The sequence below is a fragment of the Bos mutus genome, chromosome 9 (genome assembly GCF_027580195.1).
Source record: "Bos mutus isolate GX-2022 chromosome 9, NWIPB_WYAK_1.1, whole genome shotgun sequence".
Lineage (NCBI taxonomy): Eukaryota > Metazoa > Chordata > Mammalia > Artiodactyla > Bovidae > Bos > Bos mutus.
Genome location: NC_091625.1, coordinates 12,654,698 through 12,676,109, shown reverse-complemented (window position 1 = coordinate 12,676,109; position 21,412 = coordinate 12,654,698). Strand labels below are relative to the sequence as shown.

Genomic DNA, 21,412 nt, shown 5'->3' with positions numbered 1-21,412 from the left:
GAGCCTGGTGGGCTGCAGTCCATGGGGTCTCGAAGAGTCAGACACGACTGAGCGACTTCACTTTCACTTTTCACTTTCACTTTTCACTTTCATGCATTGGAGAAGGAAATGGTAACCCACTCCAATGTTCTTGCCTGGAGAATCCCAGGGATGGGGAAACCTGGTGGGCTGCCATCTATGGGGTCGCACAGAGTCGGACACGACTGAAGTGACTTAGCAGCAGCAAGGAGACTTAATCAGTCTATGTTGGAACTAATTTCTTTCTTTTTGTGTGTTTTAGAGCTGAATTATCAGGAATACTGACTGCACTTTCCAGCTTACTTTGTGTGCACAAAAGTACAGGCAACCATGACGTCTAATCTACTCCACTGCAAGCTCCACAAGGACTGGCTTATCTGTTCATCTCTGGGTGTCCAGGGTGCCCGATGCATGAATGGGTAAGTGAAAAACTTGTGATTTCCATACCTAAGGTTTTAGAAGATAGCAGGTGTTTTACTGAGGGCCTAGTATATGCCTCACACTGCTAAGTGTGCCGTGTGCATGAACACGTGTTGAAGACTCGGTCCCTGTGTTTTAAGAACTGTTCAGTTATCAGGCTGGTAATTTGGGCCTGGTTGTGAAGCAAGGTCAGGAGGGGCGGTGGTGAGGAGATACCCCTCATCCAAGGTAAGGAGTAGTGGCTGTGCTTTGCTGGAGCAGCCGTGAAGAGATACCCCACATCCAAGGTAAGAGAAACCTAAGTAATACGGTAAGTCTTGCAAGAGAGGCATCAGAGGGCAGACACACTTCAGTGTGTGTCATAATCACAGAAAACTAGTCAGTCTAATCACACGGACCACAGCCTGGTCTAATTCAGTGAGACTAAGCCATGCCCTGTGGGGCCACCCAAGACGGGCGGGTCATGGTGGAGAGGTCTGACAGAATGTGGTCCACTGGAGAAGGGAATGGCAAACCACTTCAGTATTCTTGCCTTGAGAACCCCATGAACAGTATGAAAAGGCAAAATGATTGGACACTGAAAGAGGAACTCCCCAGGTTGGTAGGTGCCTAATATGCTACTGGAAATCAGTGGAGAAATAACTCCAGAAAGAATGAAGGGATGGAGCCAAAGCAAAAACAATACCCGGTTGTGGATGTGACTGGTGATAGAAGCAAGGTCCGATGCTGTAAAGAACAATATTGCATAGGAACCTTAAATGTTAGGTCCATGAATAAAGCAAATTGGAAGTGGTCAAAAAGGAGATGGCAAGAGTGAATGTCGACATTCTAGGAATCAGTGAACTAAAATGGACTGGAATGGGTGAATTTAACTCAGATGACCATTATATCTACTACTGCAGGCAGGAATCCCTTAGAAGAAATGAAGTAGCCATCATGGTCAACAAAAGAGTCCAAAATTCAGTACTTGGATGCAATCTCAAAAACGACAGAATGATCTCTGTTCGTTCCCAAGGCAAACCATTCAAGATCACAGTAATCCAAGTCTATGCCCCAACCAGTAACGCTGAAGAAGCTGAAGTTGAACGGTTCTATGAAGACCTACAAGACCTTTTAGAACTAACACCCAAAAAAGATGTCCTTTTCATTATAGTGGACTGGAATGCAAAAGTAGGAAGTCAAGAAACACCTGGAGTAACAGGCAAATTTGGCCTTGGAATATGGAATGAAGCAGGGCAAAAGCTAATAGAGTGTTGCCAAGAGAACGCACTGGTCATAGCAAACACCCTCTTCCAACAACACAAGAGAAGACTCTCCACATGGACATCACCAGATGGTCAACACCGAAATCAGATTGATTATATTCTTCACAGCCAAAGATGGAGAAGCCCTATACAGTCAGCAAAAACAAGACCGGGAGCTGACTGTGGCTCAGATCATGTACTCCTTACTGCCAAATTCAGACTGAAATTGAAGAAAGTAGGAAAAAGGACTGAAATTGAAGAAAGTAGGAAAAAGCACTAGACCATTCATGTATGACCTAAATCAAATCCCTTATGATTATATAGTGGAAGTGAGAAATAGATTTAAGGGACTAGATCTGATAGATAGAGTGCCTGATGAACTATGGACTGAGGTTCGTGACATTGTACAGGAGACAGGGATCAAGACCATCCCCATGGAAAGAAATGCAAAAAAAAGCAAAATGGCTGTCTGGGGAGGCCTTACACATAGCTGTGAAAAGAAGAGAAGCAAAAAGCAAAGGAGAAAAGGAAAGATATACGCATCTGAATGCAGAGTTCCAAAGAATAGCAAGAAGAGATAAGAAAGCCTTCTTCAGTGATCAATGCAAAGAAATAGAGAAAAACAACAGAATGGGAAAGACTAGAGATCTCTTCAAGAAAATTAGAGATACCAAGGGAACGTTTCATGCAAAGATGGGCTCGATAAAGGACACAAATAGTACGGACCTAACAGAGGCAGAAGATATTAAGAAGAGGTGGCAAGAATACACAGAAGAACTGTACAAAAAAGAGCTTCACGACCCAGATAATCACAATGGTGTGATCACTGACCTAGAGCCAGACATCCTGGAATGTGAAGTCAAGGGGGCCTTAGAAAGCATCACTATGAACAAAGCTAGTGGAGGTGATGGAATTCAAGTTGACCTATTTCAAATCCTGAAAGATGATGCTGTGAAAGTGCTGCACTCAATATGCCAGCAAATTTGGAAAACTCAACAGTGGCCACAGGACTGGAAAAGGTCAGTTTTCATTCCAATCCCAAAGAAAGGCAATGCCAAAGAATGCTCAAACTACCACACAATTGCACTCATCTCACATTCTAGTAAAGTAATGCTCCAAATTCTCCAAGCCAGGCTTCAGCAATATGTGAACCGTGAACTTCCTGATGTTCAAGCTGGTTTTAGAAAAGGCAGAGGAACCAGAGATCAAATTGCCAACATCCGCTGGATCATGGAAAAAGCAAGAGAGTTCCAGAAAAACATCTATTTCTGCTTTATTGACTATGCCAAAGCCTTTGACTGTGTGGATCACAATCAACTGTGGAAAATTCTGAAAGAGATGGGAATACCAGACCACCTGACCTGCCTCTTGAGAAACCTATATGCAGGTCAGGAAGCAACAGTTAGAACTGGACATGGAACAACAGACTGGTTCCAAATAGGAAAAGGAGTATGTCAAGGCTGTATATTGTCACCCTGCTTATTTAACTTCTATGCAGAGTACATCATGAGAAATGCTGGGCTGGAAGAAGCACAAACTGGAATCAAGATTGCCGGGAGAAATATCAATAACCTCAGATATGTAGATGACACCACCCTTATGGCAGAAAGTGAATAGGAATTAAAAAGCCTCTTGATGAAAGTGAAAGAGGAGAGTGAAAAGTTGTCTTAAAGCTCAACATTCAGAAAACGAAGATCATGGCATCTGGTCCCATGACTTCATAGGAAATAACAGATGGGGAAACAGTGGAAACAGTGTCAGATTTTATTTTGGGGGGCTCCAATATCACTGCAGATGGTGACTGCAGCCATGAAATTGAAAGACGCTTACTCCTTGGAAGGAAAGTTATGACCAACCTAGATAGCATATTGAAAAGCAGAGACATTACTTTGCCAACAAAGGTCTGTCTAGTCAAGGCTAGGGTTTTTCCAGTAGTTATGTATGGATGTGAGAGTTGGACTGTGAAGAAAGCTGAGTGCCGAAGAATTGATGCTTTTGATCTGTGGTGTTGGAGAAGACTCCTGAGAGTCCCTTGGACTGCAAAGAGATCCAACCAGTCCATTCTAAAGGAGATCAGTCCTGGGTGTTCTTTGGAAGGAATGATGCTAAAGCTGAAACTCCAGTACTTTGGCCACCTCATGCGAAGAGTTGACTCATTGGAAAAGACTGTGATGCTGGGAGGGATTGGGGACAGGAGGAGAAAGGGACGACAGAGGATGAGATGGCTGGAGGGCATCACTGACTCAATGGACGTGAGTCTGAGTGAACTCTAGGAGTTGGTAATGGACAGGGAGGCCTGGAGTGCTGGGATTCATGGGGTCGAAAAGAGTACAGGACTGAGTGACTGAACTGAAGTGAACTGAACTGTGAAGCAAGACAAACTGAACTGACTAAATATTTTGGCTTCAAGATAACACAATCAAGCACACGTTAGAGTAACATACTCATTTCTTTCAGCCCTCACTGGAAAGATGGTGTGTATCCAGCCTGTTGCAGAACAGGGATGAAGGGACAGGCCCAGGCTTGGTTCAGGGCCAGGGGAACAGACATGCCCCTGGGAAGCAATACAGGAGCCAATACACAACCTCAGTTTCTCTTCCTGGACTCTCAGTGCAGGATCCCACCACGAGGGACATGATGGTGACCTGCAGGGGACTCTACATGCCACACGGGGTCAGAGGAGGGAGAGGTCTGTCTTTGTAGGTCTGTCTTTGTCAGGCTTAAGAAGGAGAAAGATTAGCTTATTTCTAAAGGATATATAGGATTCTGCTGCTGCTGCTGCTAAGTCGCTTCAGTTGTGTCCGACTCTGTGCGACCCCATAGATGGCAGCCCACCAGGCTCCCCCATCCCTGGGATTCTCCAGGCAAGAACACTGGAGTGGGTTGCCATTTCCTTCTCCAATGCATGAAAATGAAAAGTGAAAGTGAAGTCGTTCAGTCGTGTCCAACTCTTAGCAACCCCATGGACTGCAGCCTACCAGGCTCCTCCATCCATGGGATTTTCCAGGCAAGAGTACTGGAGTGGGGTGCCATTGCCTTCTCCGATATAGGATTCAGGCAATAACAAAATGACATCAGCAGCCACCTTGAACGTTGCACAAGCACTCAGGCCCCTGCTTTAACTCATGCAGTCCCACAGCAGTCCTCTGCAGCCACCGCCAACACCCCCATTTCCATAGACGAGACACTAGACACTGTCCATACTTAAAGGTTTTCAGTGCCTGATTTATATTGAAATAGAATCTACATTTTAACACAGAAGTCCGGTTGTCCACTAAAAATGAGTCAGAAACATGGAATTCAAGAATTTTCCTACTTTGGAGAGGTGACTCCCAGACAGTTTCTGTGCCTGTCCCCTTAGAACAGGTAACCTTCGAGTTGCTCACCGTGTCTGCAGGCTTTTAATCCTGCACAGCATGTCCAGGTGACCAGCAGAGTATTGTTCGATGACATCTTTTACATCGTATGGGCGGAGTGTTTCCTTAAACTTCCGTTTTGCAACATGAAACTTCATAATTCTGTAAGAGCAATGTATTACATATTAATCTTTGTAACTTCACTAAAAGAAGTTACCCAAACAGCTCACTAGTATACAGAGGAAATGCTGGGGGAAGAAAGTCAAGCATGAAGTTATTTTAGGTTCCTGCATCTGCAGAAAGGCAACAGGAAAGCCTGAGGTTATGTGAACTATCTCCTCTGAGGCACACCCTGAGAGTAGAAAAACACACTACAAAAGAGTTGTTGTTTAGTTGCTAAGTCATGTCCAACTCTTTGTGACCCCATGGACTGCAGCCCTCCAAGCTCCTCTGTCCATGGGATTCTCCAGGCAAGAATACTGGAGTGGGTTGCCATCTCCTCCTCCAGGGGATCTTCCCAACCCAGAGATTGAACCCGAGTCTCCTACACTGGCAGGCAGATTCTTTACCACTGAGCCACCAGGGAAACCCACTACATAAGAGACTAAATATTAATACTAATTCTTGGAACTGTTTAAAGTCCACTGAAACTCTGAAGTAAAATTAAAGTCAAAATGCAATTCTACTCTTCTCATGTGACACCCTCTGCCCCCGACAGTAGTCCAAGATATAAGGTGGTGTTGCTGCTGCTAAGTCGCTTCAGTCGTGTCCGACTCTGTGCGACCCCAGAGACGGCAGCCCACCACGCTCCCCCGTCCCTGGGATTCTCCAGGCAAGAACACTGGAGTGGGTTGCCCTTTCCTTCTCCAAAGGTGGTGTTAACCATCCCATAAAATATAAACGTTGTCAAAATGGTCTTTTATATAGGTATGTGCATTTTGGAGATGCAGATATGCTACGAAGCTCCATTCGCTCTAGGGAAATGTACATTTGTATAGAAATTTATGAAAAATTTGCTTCATAAATTATTCCTGCAGAATACTGCTCAATTAGCTACCTAAGTTCTTTATGTTTCAAACATAACACACTCGTCACCTAAGCTGGATGTTTAGACTTTTCAGAATCAGAAGTCTTGTTAATTACAATGCCTGACCCCCAATATGGACTCATGTTTTAAAACAGTATTTTATCAAGACATTTCATGATGCCATGAATAGCTAAGCTGCCTAAGATAACCAGTTGCTACAACAACTTGATATAATTCCTGGAGAAAGCAGAGAAGCATAGCATTTTATTGCATCTGTGCAGCCTTACTGCAGCTATATGTAAAACTGGTTGGTGTTTATTCAACTATTAATTGGCTCATAGACTCCTGTTATCACACTCATGGGTCCCCAGCTGGGAATCAGTCAACTAGGCTCTCTGAACCAAAAGGTATTGCTCCTTGGTGGAAAGTGGGATGATTGGGAAGAAATGCAGGTTTAAATGGAAAATTGCCTATCCTAAATGACAGCTGATTGCAATGAATCCAAGTCGTCTTGTTGGTTATTAAGCCCCAAACTTGATCCTATAATTTACTATTGACTTCAGAATGATTGTATCTAATCATTGCTGAATCATTTCTTTTTCTTTCTTTCCCCCCCCTTTTTTGGCCTGCACCACTTGACTTTCAGGATCTTAGTTCTCTGACCAGAGATCAAACCCATACCTACTGCAGTGGAGGCAGGGAGTCCTAATCACTGGATAGCCAGGGCATTTCCAAATCATTCCTGAATCACTTGTTCTTAATATTCTTACCCTCTTCCTCAACCACATTGGTTTTCCTTGGCCTCCTGGGTAAACATCACACTCCTTCTCACATCCTATAAGGCTGTTGATGTCCTGGCCTCTGCGCACCTCTCCTCCTCATTCTTATCCCGTTCCTCCTTGGAACTTGTGGGACCACAAACACACCACTCAACTGCATACCACCACTGTCTGTGTATGCTCTTTCCTCTTCCTGAAATCCTACAAGATCGTCAAGACTCAGTTCTAACGCCAGTTTTAATAGAAACTTCTGCCTTTCTTTCAAAGTAGTCACTGGTCTATTAACCTTTACTAATACATTCTTGAAATAGAACTGCTTCTGTAATTATTTGCTTATATATCTGCCTCCACCAGGCCGTATGAGGTCCCTGAATGCAGGGAGGAATGGTTTGTTTGTCTGGAGGCTCTGATGGCAGCTCCCTGGTGAGGGGAGGGGGTGACGGAGTGGGGGGAGAGCACCCACCTCCTCTCTCCAGACGCTCATCCCTTGCCCCCATTCGTCTGCCTGCAGGCCCATGCCAGCCCTTCTGGATTCTCAAGGAGATTCATTGATGGCAGAGGCTGTTTTCCCTCCCAGCATCTCAAACGATCCCTGGCAAGGATCAGAGACGGCTGGGGACCAGCTTTTCTCTAGTTGTACAAAGCTGTTTATGTTGTTCTGTGACAGGGAACACTCCTGAGATCTTCTGAACAAAACAGACCTGAGTTCTTCAAGGCACATTTCAGGCAGAGCTGAAGCCATTGACTCTGTTTCATGAATACAAAAAAACTTGCTAAAGTAAAATAAATGTTTATTCATTAATAATTAGGGCTCTGATTCAGCAAAGAATTCTTTAAATAGAACTGCTCCTGAAAATCATGAAAATATAATATTCTTTTCCCTTAAATTACTAATTTAATTAGGATTTCAGAGAAGAATTAAATCACAAGTAATAAGATATCATTATGTGGAAAGAGAAAGGGAAAAAAAAAAAAAAACACTGAAAGTAAGGAACAAATGACACAATCATTACCCAGTAAGTACCGAATGTAGAGAGAGAGAGCTGATAGCAAAATGAAACCTTCCAGGGTAAGGATGGGGACAGCCTGGTGGCTGAATGAAATTTATATATCATAGGGCCATCAGAAGAACAGGGACGAACACATGGTTAAAGTCTGAATAGAGGAAAACCTTAGCTTTCTGTCCCTAGGAGGTCGCTGCAGACGCTTGTAAAGATCCTGAGTGCCAGGCTTGGTCCACGGAGACGTGCTCCCTGGAAGTCATGCCATTGTGTGATGGCTCTTCCTGATCAAAGACCCTGGTCGTGAAGGTGGGTGATTTGAGACGTTTATACCATCCAGACACCTCGGCTTCCTTCCCTCCACCCAATCCCCTCTCTCTTGTTCCAGGGACTGGACTTGATTTTCACGGGTGAAATCAGAAGGAAGAGAGTGGAAAACCTGGGAGACTGAGCTAAGCCCCCTCGCCTCCCTGGCGACCCCAGGACGACTCAGATGGCTTCTGTCTCTACCATGTCATGAGCTGGACCTGAGGTCCCAGGGTTCCCATCTCCTGGACATGGAGCTGGATGGTGGGATGTGAAGGTCTCACCCTCCCCATCTTCACATGGGTGACTCTCCCACCGCTGTGACCTTGCAGGATGGTTGGCCCTGCACTAAGCAGGAGGCCGTTTACCTCCACGATGTTGCATGAAACCCTAAGAATTTTCCACATTTAATATTTGGGTCAAGTGAAGGCTCAGTAGGTTGGGGAAGCCATCCCAGGTAACAGAAGCAGTACCACGTAGAGTTTGCAGATACCCAGGCCCGAGCATTTACTGCCCTGCTAAGCTGGAGCCACTGGGCCGGGCCGGGCAGGCACACTTGTACAGGTTCAGGAGAACGTCTGGCGGTCCAATCACTGGACATTCTCCTGCATCCTCTGTGTGTCCGCTGACACTCTCACAAGTAAGCTAGAGGCCACGTTAGTCTTGTCATCTCATCGCCAGCTGTGTCTTCTTGGGGGGCCAATTCACTCTGCCCTTGATCTGGCCCCCTTCACTCTCTCAGAGGGCCCCTACAGAAATTAGGCCATATCCAGCGTGGGTTCCCCTATCCCTAATCATGGCTTTTCCAGTAGTCATGTATGGATGTGAGAGTTGGACCATAAAGAAGGCTGAGCACTGAAGAATTGATGCTTTCAAATTGTGGTGCTAGAGAAGACTCTTGAGAGTCCCTTAGACAACAAGGAGATCAAACCAGTCCATCCTAAAGGAAATGAACCTAAATGTTCATTGGAAGGACTGATTGCTGAAGCTGAAGCTCCAGTGCTTTGTCCACCTGATGCAAACAGCCAACTCATTGGAAAAGACCATGATGCTAGGAAAGATTGAAGGCAGGAGGAGAAGAGGATGACAGAGGATGAGACGGTTGGATGGCATCACCGATTCAATGGATGTGAGTTTGACCAAATTCCAGGAGATGGTGAAGGACAGGGAAGCCTGGCATGCTGCAGTCCATGGGGTTGCAAAGTGCAAAGAGGCAGACACAACTGAGCGACTAAACAACAACAACAATAGAAGTTTAATATGATCTATGAATTGCCTGATAGGAAGGAGGGTTTGAGCAATCATTCTAGAGTGAAATTAGAACCTTTATAATGCATTAAATGATTAAGATGACAGTACTGCCAGGCAGTACTCTATAGTATAACCTAGGAGATGGGGACTCTAGTCAGCTCCATTTTGCAGATAAGCAAACTGAGGCCTGAAGAAGTTAAGTGACTTGCCTGAAGTTAAACAGGATGTCAGTGTGGGATCTGAACCAGTGTCCCTCCAGCGCTGAGCTCTTAATCACAATGTTCTACTCTTGTCTTGGTATTAAGATGTTAATATTTTAACACAAAATAACAGCAACAGAAACGATGCTTTACATGAACTGCCTCTTTTCATTCTCATGCCTAGAACATAGCAGGCACTGGATAAAATTTTGCCATGTGCATGGCTTGTTCTTTCCGGCGTTGCTGGAAGGGCCTTCGGAGGAGGCCAAAAGGTGGGCCAGTAGGTTACAGTCTCACTGCACTCTGGGAGCTCACACTGCTGCTGCTGCTAAGTCGCTTCAGTAGTGTCCGACTCTGTGCGACCCCATAGACAGCAGCTCATCAGGCTCCCCCGTCCCTGGGATTCTTCAGACAAGAACACTGGAGTGGGTTGCCATTTCCTTCTCCAATGCATGAAAGTGAAAAGTGAAAGTGAAGTCGTTCAGTTGTGTCCAACTCTTAGCGACCCCATGGACTGCAGCAAACAGCAAAAGACCCTGAACCTAGCATCCTCACTGCTGGGGGTGCCTGAGCGGGCCAGGAGTCCAGAAGTTCCTCTTGCAGCGGACATGCCCCGGCGTGACCACGAGAGGGAGCAAGAGATTCACCACAAACCTAAACTGGCACCTGGCTTGAAAAGGGAAGAAATCTGCTCAAGCAGTTCTCTGAGCACGAAGAAATCGCCGCAGCAAGTTAAACTCCGAGTGGAGTATAGCTATATATACACACAACACATGTGCACTTATAAGGAAGTGGAGGTGCATTTGTTGTGCTGCCATGAGTCACGGAATCTTGCAAAAGTCTTGTCTCAGGCCTCTTAAGTCGGGGTTAAAAACCCTGCATGTGAATATGCAGAGATGAGACTAGAAAACAGACGCGGGGTAACCGTGGCTACCACCAGACCGACGGACAGGCGGGCAGCCGCCAAACCACGCGCGGGCGGAGGGCTCAGACGGTGAACCCGAGAGGCGGTCTCATTGGCTTTAAAGACAGCAGCGTCCCCATCAAGCTGCTTAAAAAAGGCGGGTGCCCGCTTCCACCTCCAGAAACGCCATTTAATTGATCCAGAGACTTTATAAGCCTCCTCTGGCGATTCGAACCTGCAGCCCGGTTGAGCATTACGGACAGGAGGCGGAATTGGGGTGGGGGTGGGGCAGAATGACCTCAGCGCCCCACCTCCCTGCAAAGGAGTGAAGGCACTTTGGGTATCAGTTGAGTCACACAGATCAGGCCTACACGAGGTGGTGTGAACCGTGGGCCTGGGTGTCAGGCCTCCAGTCAGAGCACAGTGCTTCGTGCCCCACTCCTCCCAGGGAAGACCTGAAGTCCCACCAGGAGCCAGCCAACACGTCCCGTTAGCTTCTCAAGGGCTGCCTTGGAAAGGAGAGGATATGCCTGGCGATGGATCCGTTCATCCTCTTCATCCTCACAGCAAACACTCATCGAGCTCCTGTTAGTGTGTGCAGGGGCCCTGGCTCCACTGAAAGGGAATGTAGAGCCCAAGAGGCCTGTAGGACCAGCTGGTCTCAATCTCTCCATCTCTGGGGTCTCGGTGGAGGCCACAGTGCCTGTGGCCAGGGGCCCTAACGGGACTCAAGGGTCCCACGTGCCTAGACCCCGGGGAATCTCCATGAGCTCAGGGTGGCTGCTTCCCTGAGTGATGCCAAAGGATGCTGGTGAGTGGAACTGGGTCATTCACTCCTCACTGGGCGCCCCTGATGTGCCAGGCTTCACGCTGGAGGCCAGGGGTCATGTAGGAGGGTCCCAGACACACGGGAGAGCAGCTTGTAGCCCAGACTCTTCCCACTCTGCAACCCCATCTCTGGGGACAGATGACAAACTTCTCTGGGCTCAGAAATGGCCCATCGTGTTCCAGATCTTATGTTTTTGGTGTGGATTTACACTGGTGCACTGTGCGGATCTCCTCTAGTAACCTGCATTCCACATCCATTTCTTTCCCGGTTTGGCAAATTCAATCCCGACTTGTTACTCCCATGAGAAGTGCAGCATCTATCTGTCTGGGGCTCATCTTTGAAGTGACCCAGGGCCTCTGTCATGAAATCTCTCTCTCTTTCTAGCCTTTTAGAGACTGGTCAATTTGTTGGGGGGCTGATCATGGAACAGATCCAACTTCTAGATAACCAGACCCATGGAAGTTGATAATTTGGGTCTCCACTGAAGGTGTGTTGACCACTTGTTTGGATGATTCACTAATGTTATTTTCCTGTTAACATATAATCATGATTCAATAATACATTCTGCCTTCGTGTATATGGTATCTAGACTTTGAAACTCTTTAAAACTAGTTGTAGAATCATACACCGAAACTCCAGTATTCTTGCCTGGAGAATTCCACGGACAGAGAAGCTTGGTGGGCCACAGTCCACGGGGTCACAGAGAGTCAGACACGACCGAGTGACCGACACTTTCATTCTTACTTTTCACACCGAGACTCCTTCACCCTCCTGTCATCTCAGACAGGGCTGCCAGCCAGTGACTAAGGAACTCCAGGCGTGAAGAGGAAGCACTGGTCAGTTTCATTTTCTTGCTGTCAGTTCTTGATAGAGACATAAATCAGCTCCACTATACACAGTCTACCAGATGTCCTCACCTGAGGGGAAAGCAGATGCCTCACTCGGCTGACTTAGGGGTCAGGGAAGTTTTAGGGTCACATTGTTTCCACCACTGGGAATAGGGATTTCCTTCTAATGCTTAAAATTTCATTTTTTTTTTCAAAGGGAGATTCTTTCTTTTTTTTGGCCACACCATGTGGCTTGTGGGATCTCAGTTCCCCGACCAAGGATTGAGCCCAGGCCATGGCTGGAGAAAGTGATGGCACCCCATTCCAGTACTCTTGCCTAGAAAATCCCATGGGTGGAGGAGCCTGGTAGGCTGCAGTCCATGGGGTCGCTAGAGTCGGACACGACTGAGCGACTTCACTTTCACATTTCACTTTCATGCATTGGAGAAGGAAATGGCACCCCACTCCAGTGTTCTTGCCTGGAGAATCCCAGGGATGGGGGAGCCTGGTGGGCTGCCGTCTATGGGGTCGAACAGAGTCGGACACGACTGAAGCGACTTAGCAGTAGCAGTAGCATGGCAGTGAAATCTTATCTACTAGGCCACCAGGGAACTCCCTTAGTATTGTTGCACACTCAACATCTAGTAGGTTCTTCTGTTCATAGTGTTTGGCTTTCTTTCAAAGAGCTGAGAGTAGTAAAACCCAAGCAAGAACTTCTGGATCCAAGCCAGTCTACAAATGGGTAACTTTCCTTCCTAGAATTTTGTGAGCACTAATGTGGTAACCATGGATACACTGGGGAATTTCATTTTCCTGGGACTATAAAACCCTACATAAACTTTAAAGTTTGAAACAAATAAGTAAGTCAACAAACTGTCCATACATGTTGATTACTCTTGAATATTTTTGATCTTGGTAATGAATAGGAGATTCAGTTTAAATTATACCAAAGTAAAAGGTTAAAAATTTGATGCTGCAAAGTAAGTGCATTTTCAGTGAACACACTGGTTTAATGCAGCCTCAGGGCAAAATGTGGCCACAAGCAATTATCTTCAAAACAGAAACAAACAAAAAGAATATTCCAGGGAGGATATTAGCTGATTAAAAAATCTGTGCTAAATGATTCATAAAATGTTCCCTAACAGCATCCTGTCCTATCACGTGTCACAGACTTGGCTGGCAAGAATGTCTTCCTAGTGACTTGCAAACAAAGACTCATCACCTCTGCTGCTGCTGCTGCTAAGTCGCTTCAGTCGTGTCCGACTCTGTGCGACCCCATAGATGGCAGCCCACCAGGCTCCCCCGTCCCTGGGATTCTCCAGGCAAGAACACCGGAGTGGATTGCCATTTCCTTCTCCAATGCATGAAAGTGGAAAGTGAAAGTGAAGTCGCTCAGTCGTGTCCGACTCTTCGCGACCCCATGGACTGAAGCCTACCAGGCTCCTCCGTCCATGGGGTTTTCCAGGCAAGAGTACTGGAGTGGGGTGCCATCGCCTTCTCCCATCACCTCTGCTAAAACAGCCCAGATGCCATCGGCAAAGTTAAAGAGCTGGTGATGATTAAACAGCTTGCGGGTTTTAACAAAAACCCTCAATGGCAGACATGTGCCTCTTCTCTATTTGTGGAGTATATTTTTGTCTGAACTTTGAAGTGAGATTTAAGGATACGGAGTTGAGAATGCATTTTAGAGCCTGGTAAGAGAACCTGTGTGCCTTTGAGAATAGGAAGAACCCAGGGCGAGAAAACTGGGAAACCTCCTGGCTCAACCTGGGGTTACAATCAGGTGTGATCTCCACACCCCACTCAGAAATTGACAAGTCATCTGGGGCTCTTCTCTTGGCTGATCAGATCTGAGCAATTTCAGAAGAGCTGATGAGTCTTTGCTAGTTATATTCTTGATGCCTCATTTATGTTCCTACTAGGGAGAAAGATTCTAATTTAAAAAAATGTGCTTACAATCTGGCTCCAACATTTTGGCCTCTATTGAAAATTTCTCCAAATTTCCAGGTGACCTCTTTGTTGCTGATTTCCAAGGACCTTGTCCCTCTTTCTTTTCTTGACCTCTTAGCAGAGTTTAACCACAGAGGACCCTGCCTCCTTCTCCTAAGGCTCTCCTCACTGCTCTATTCCCCTTCCTGGTCCCTCCATCTGGTTGCCCCAGCTTTATCTCCATCAGCTCCTGTTCCCTTCCCAGGTTCTTTACAGTTTGTGAACCTGGATTCAGTGTGGACCATGCTCTCTCCAGGATGCTTCTGGAAGCCATCCATATTAGCACTGATGATGACCAAGTCTGTCCTAGTTCCTAGCTTGTCTCCTGGGCTTCACATTCAGGGGTCCAGCTGCCTGCTGGGCCCACCGCAGCCCCCAAAGACACTTGCAACCATGCACCGCACCCCTCTTCCCCACTCCCAGCTGCCCCTGACTCAGCATCAGGGCGTCTCATCGACTCCTCTCCCTCCATTCCCTCCTCTCCAACCACTAAACATCCCATTATTTTTACATTGAAGAGCCCCGATGTCCCGTTATCGTTTGCATTGAAAGAGCCAGGGCCTCCACCTTCTCTTCTTTTCACCGTGACTGTGTGGCTCTGCCCCCGCAAGCCCCAGGGTTTGTAACAAAGAGTGTGTGCTGTCGCTCAGTTGTGTCCGACTGTTTGCGACCCCATGGACTGTAGCCCGCCAGGCTCCTCTGTCCATGGGATTTTTTTTTAGGCAAAATACTGGAGCAGGTTGCAATTTCCTACTCCAGGGGATCTTCCTGACCCTGGGATCAGAATGGGCATCTCTTGCGTCTCCTGCTTGGGTTACGACTGTGCCATCTGGGAAGGCCTGTAACCACCAGCGCCCCCTCTTTGCAGCCTGTTTTCCCGCTGTAGTCAGAGTCCCTCTCCCATGTGCTGGGATGATGCCTCACTCAGGAGGGTCACCTCTGCACGTGGACACCCCTCGCCTTCCTGTGCGCTGGAGGCCTCCTGCTCCTGTGGTCTGGCCTCGCCTCCCCGCATCATGTCCTCCCGAGTTCTCGGTGACGGCAGTCTCCCGGACACACACTCTGGGACCACACATCAGCCCCTCCCGGCTCTCTGCAGGTCATCTTCCTTCTTACTGTGTACCACGGTGAGGAGAAAGTGACTATTTCAGTGTGTTCGGAGGTTTGTGTGGGTGGAGGAGGCAGAGGAGAATCTTGTCCTGGACTCCTGGGAGGGGGATTTCAGGGGGCTGCACAGCACCCCAAGGAGCTCATGGCTCGCATCCTACCAGCTCCGAGTGGCAGCGTTGCTCTGGGCGACTCCTTAGCACAGGGCATGGTGAGCCGGTAACTTTAAGGGGAAACAGAAGGCACCTAGGGAAGTGGGAGCAGGCGGACCCCTAGATGGGAAAAAGCAGGGCTTCTTTCACACAGCAGGCAGCCTTGACCCAGCAGGGGGAGCTCCCAGAGGAGGAGGTCTGGCCTGAGCAGAGGGTGGGCTGGTCCCCAGGGAGCCCAGAGCCCCGGTTAGGATGCTGGCCCAGTGCCCAGAGCCCTGCAGGGGGGAACCCCTGTGATCCTCACCACCACGAAGGTCAGCACTGTCCCCAGCCCAAGTCACCCACGAGGAGGGAAGGTCACAGGGAGGTGGTGCGGGTTGCCCCAGGTGGCACAGTGCTGGTTTCAGACCACCTTCCTGAGTAGCCTAGGGCCGGGGCGGGGGGTGAGGGTAGAATTAACTGCGGGGCCTGGTAAAGTCAGGGTGCAGTTTCAACTAAGGACGGGGAATTTGGGGTTAGCAGATGCAAACTATTATATTTTGTTGTTCAGTCACTCAACAGTGTCTGACTCTTTGTGACCCCATGGCCAGCATGCCAGGGTTCCTTGTCCTTCACTATCTCCTGGAGTTTGTTCAAACTTAAGTCCAGAGAGTCGGTGATGCCATCCAACCACCTTATCTTCGGTTGTCCCCTTCTGCCTTCTGACTTTCCCAGCATCATGGTCTCTTCCAATGAATTGGCTCTTGGAATCAGGTGGCTGTAGTATTGGAGCTTCAGGTTCATCATCAGTCTTCTATTGGATATTTAGGGTTGATTTCCTTTGGGATTGACTGGTTTGATCTCTTTCTCTTAAGAGTCTTCTCCAGGACCATAGTTCAAAAGCATCAATTCTTCAGGGCTCAGCCTTCTTCATGGTCCAACTCTCACATCTGTACCTGACTACTGGTAAAACCATAGCTTTGACTAGATGGACCTTTGTTGGCAAAGTGATGTCTCTGCTTTTTAATATGCTGTCTACGTTGGTCATAGCTTTTCTTCCAAAGAGCAAGTGTCTTTTAATTTCATGGCTGTAGTCACCGTCTGCAGTGATTTTGCAGCCCAGGAAAACAAAGGCTGTCACTATTATATACAGGATGAATAAACAGTAAGGTCCTACAGTACAGCGCAGGGAACTATATTCAATATCCCGTGATAAACCATAATGGAAAAGGATGTGGAAAAAAGTGTATCTATATGGGTGAGTCACTGTGCTATACAGCAGAAATTAATACAACATGCAAATCAACTATGCTTCAGTAAAAAATGCACATTATAAAAAAGAATTGTTGAGTTTTTACCCCAGACCTCGTTTATCATCTAATTATCTGGAAGGCTGGTTCCATCCAGGAAATGAGAGGTCGCGTCTGCGGGAGACAGAGTGAGCGTGGAGCTGTTAAGGTCGTGACCCATCCCCAGCTTCTGGGCCCTCTTTCCTCCGCACACTGAGTAATCTCCTTCACCTTGTTTGGGTTCTCCTCACAAGAACAGGTTGCACTGTAATTCTGATTCATTTCTTGACGACGGACAGAAAACATGGTTATGTAAACAAGAACCACAGAGGTTCTCATTAGGAGGATGAGAGGATCTCATTAGGAGCGGCCTTGATCCTAGATGTGGTGATTCTATGAAAAAATACCATGAGGAGCAGGCAAGAGTTTCCCCTCAAGGTTCTAACAGACCAAGCTGTTGCCCAGCCACCCGGGCCTGTACACGGGGCGCCTGTGCTGTCTTGCTGAGTACATCTGAGAATTTATCCAGCCCATGCAGTAGGAATGCAGCTACAACCATCTCTTTTGTATTTTTAAAAATGATTTTCCAAGAGCTTTTTATAAATGTAGAGTTTTACTATGACATTTAACATCTATTATTTCGAATACATGAAAGTGAAAGTTTAGTCACTCAGTTGTGTCCGGCTGTCTGTGACACAGTGGACTGTAGCCCGCCAGGCTCTTCTTGTCCACAGAATTCTCCAGGCAAGAATACTGGAGTGGATTGCCATTATTCCCTTCTCTAGGGGACCTTCCCAACCCAGGGATCGAACCTCGGTTTCCCACGCTGCAGGCAGATTCTTCACTGTCTGATGAGCATATCTTGATTTGGGGGCAAAACTGGCCTGACTCACACTTATGCAGTGTTTGTACAAAATCAGTGCAAGCGTGCAAGGTGAGCCAGGGAATGTACTCAGATATTCCCAGATGTCTGATGTTGCAAGGAATATCCAGGTAATTAATGGGCTTATTTTTAATCTGAAAATTTTGATATTGTGCTTGAGAAAATACTTTGTGAACAGTGATAGGAAAACTGATGTCTCACCCCGTGTCATGGGCTGAATTGTGTCTGCCCACCTCTCCCCCCAGATTCTATGTCAAAGTCCAGGGCCTCAGAATGTGGCTGTGTTTGGAGACAGGGTCTTTAAAGAGGTGGATAAGTTAACATGAGATCTTAGCAGAGACCTGAACCCACACTAACTGCTGTCTTTATAAAGGGAGATTTGGATGCAGACACATACAGAGGAAAGACTGCATGAGGATACGATGAGGAGGTGGCCCTCTGAGGCCAAGGAGAGAGGCCTCAGAAGAAACCAGCCCCGAGGGGGCTTTGATCTTGGACTTTAAGCCTCTAGATCTGTGAGAGAATAAACCTCTGGTGGTTACGCCCCCAGGAGGGTGGTGTTCTGTCTTGGCAGCCCTAGCACATGGATATACCATAATACAGGGGATCCTTAACCAACACGGGTTTGAACTGCTTGGGTTCCTTGATACGTGGATTTTTTCCCAATAAATATATTGGAAATTTTTTTTGAGATTTGTGACAATTTGAAAAAACTCAGATGACATAGCTAAAGATACTGAAAAAAATTAAGAAAAAGTTAGGTATGTCATGAATGCATAAAACATATGTAAATATTAATCTATCTTTGGGGCTTCCCTGGTAGCTCAGCTTGCAAAGAATCTGCCTGCAATGCAGGAGACCCGGGCTTGATCCCTGGGTTGGGAAGATCCCCTGGAGAAGGAAGAAGTTATCTACTCTAGTATTCTTGGGCTTCCCTGGTGGCTCAGACAGTAAAGAATCTGCCTGCAGTGCAACCCGGGCTTGATCCCTGGGTAGGAAGATCCCCTGGAGGAGGGCATGACAACCCATACCAGGATTCTTGCCTGGAGAATTCCCACGGACAGAGGAACCTAGTGGGCTACAGTCCATGGCGTCACAAAGAGTCAGACATGACTGAGTGACTAAGCACAGCACAATCTATCTTTACCTAGACATGAGTGATATTTAATATAAAATTAATAGTGTGTTAGCTTTCTTATTGTTTTATAACTTCACTTTCAAAGAATTTCAATACTGTACAGTAGGTCTCTCTCTCATAATTGGAGAAACTGCATATCAGCTTACAAGTACAGGGAAGTTTTTTTCTTTTTTTAAATCTCATAGAGTTCAATACTGTATTATGAACCTGACTGTGCTGTGTGCCATAAAAATTTTAATAATGAGGGATTCATTAGTGTATAAGGTAAGCTACCATGAAGCAATCATATTGCTGCTTCTTCATCATCAATGCATGAATTGCTTTACCTGTAAATAAACATAAATAAATATGAATTATTTTTTCACAGTATCTTTTCCTTTTGGATGCCCAGTGTTAGTACTACATATAACATCTCCAGTGTTTTATATGAGACAATATTGTAGGTACAGGGAAATGATTCATCTGTAAACATATAGCTCAATACTGTAAATGTATTCTCTCTTCTTTGTGATTTTCTTAATAACATTTTCTTTTCTCTAGCTTGATTTTTGGTAAAAATACTGTATATGTTACATGTATAAACTGTGTGTTAATTGACTGTTTATGTTATAGATAGGGAAGCCTTCTGGTGAAGAGCAGGCTATTGGTAGTTAAGTTTGTGGGAAGTCATGTAAGTTATATGCAGATTTTCAACTACATAGGGAGTTGGCACCCCTAACTCTGCATTGATCAAGGGTCAACTGTACAATGAGAAGAGAGTGTGTAGTATTTTCAGGAGTTTATCAGTTTTCTTGTTATCTGTTTGCTGCTGCTGCTGCTAAGTTGCTTTAGTCGTATCTGACTCTGTGTGACCCCATAGAGGGCAGCCTGCCAGGCTCCCCCATCCCTGGGATTCTGTTTACTTCCCTGCTAATTTCATTTTTATATTTGGAAATTAATTTATATGACTGAATGCAAAGAAACTTAACAGTGTTTGAATTAAATCATTAACAAGATACAGAATTTTTGTTAAAAATAAGTTCAGTCTTCTCTCCCAGAGATGAGTTTGAAAACACATTTCCAACAACCTCATGCACTCCAACTAAAAATATTTTGAAAAAAATCTGTGGCAAGCCTGGAGGAACTAAACAAAGTATTTTTCTGTCTTTTAAGGCACAGCTTGGAAATGTCTAAGAATAGCTGCTGTTCACTACTATAAAAAATGATGTCATTCATTAAAAAAAGAAAGTCTCCAAGTGCATTTAGGTAATGGAATTGAAACAGGAGAAAAGAGGCAGATCACAACCTTTAAAATAATAACATGGCCATTCTTTCTAAAGTGTTAGTCTCTTAGTCGTGTCCGACTCTTTGCAATCCCATGGACTATAGCCCACCAAGCTCCTCTGTTCATGTGATTCTCAGGGCAAGAGTACTGGAGTGGGTCGTCATTTCCTTCTCCAGGGGATCTTCCCTTCCCAGGGATAGAACCTGGGTCTCCTGCATGGCAGGCAGATTCTTTACCATATGAGCCATCAGGGAAGCTATAGCCATAGGGCTTGACTAAAACTGGTTAGAACCAACTGGGTCCAAGATGGTGGAAGATTCGACTTTTAGAGGACTTAGAGCCTCACTATATGCTTATTGTAATATATTACCTAAGTGACACACCCCCCAGGCACCACGAGAGTTCTGAGGTTGATCATCAAAGAGAAAAAAGTGGGTGGTGGCCCAATTCCTGGAAATCTCTGCCCCTTCCCCAAAATAGTTGGAATAAACAGCCCATAGGCTCCTGCTCATGAGCCTATGAAATTACTCAGCTCATAAAAGCTGACCATCCCATATTTCAGGGCCTCCCGCCTTTTGAGATGGCCTACCCTCTATTTGTGCACTATGTTTCTCTCTAAATAAATCAATTTCTTACCTTTCTTACCTAGACTTCCCTGGTGGCTCATATGGTAAAGCGTCTGCTTGCAATGCAGAAGACCCGGGTTCAACCCCTGGGTTGGGACGATCCCCTGGAGAAGGAAATGGCAACCCACTCCAGTACTCTCGCCTGGAAAATCCCATGGACAGAGCAGTCTGGTAGGCTACAGTCCATGGGTCGAAAAGAGTCAGACACGACTGAGCGACTTCACTTTTCTTTCACTTTCTTACCTATCACTTTGTCTCTCACTGAGTTCTTGCTGTGATGAGACATCAAGAATCTCATATTCACCAGGAATGGAATCCAGATGAATTTGGAGAGTGACCTTAATCATCTTATTGACTGAGAATGTTTATTTTCAAAAATAACTAGAAAATGTCAGAGGCTTAATAAATACTAAAAACTGAAAATAAGAATTCCTACTTTCACTCTTTGTGAATGTAATCATACTATTTTATATGCTGTCATCCTTGCAGTGGAATACATATTTTTTTGTTACACATTTTAATTTTAATTTGTCTTTTAGGAAAACTATTATTATTAGAGCTACTGGAAAACAAAAGGCATGTTCAAATTGTTATGTTAAATAATCAAACAACCAAAAGAAAACAAGGAAAATGCCAAAAACAGAGTCGCCATTTCTGAGATGAATAATAGATGGTTCACACTTGCAGTCAGTAACATGCATATAAAATCCTATTTCAGGTGAGCTGTGGGCGGTGGGCGTGTCCTAGCAAAAACATTCCAGTCAATTGATGTTCAGTTTGTTATATAATTAAGCTCAGGAAAAGGACACTTTTGCATGTGATT

At 45.9% G+C, this 21,412-nt stretch overlaps 1 protein-coding gene across 3 annotated transcripts in view; it reads right to left on the bottom strand.

Moving 5' to 3' along the window:
* The window catches only part of KCNQ5 (potassium voltage-gated channel subfamily Q member 5), a 623,719-nt gene that overhangs the window by 6,611 nt on the left and 595,696 nt on the right, over positions 1-21,412 (bottom strand). For all 3 annotated transcript variants that reach the window (XM_070376187.1, XM_070376188.1, XM_070376190.1), the window contains one exon: positions 5,069-5,200. In XM_070376187.1, coding sequence (XP_070232288.1) covers positions 5,069-5,200 — 132 coding nt within the window. The remainder of the gene's footprint in view (positions 1-5,068; positions 5,201-21,412) is intronic.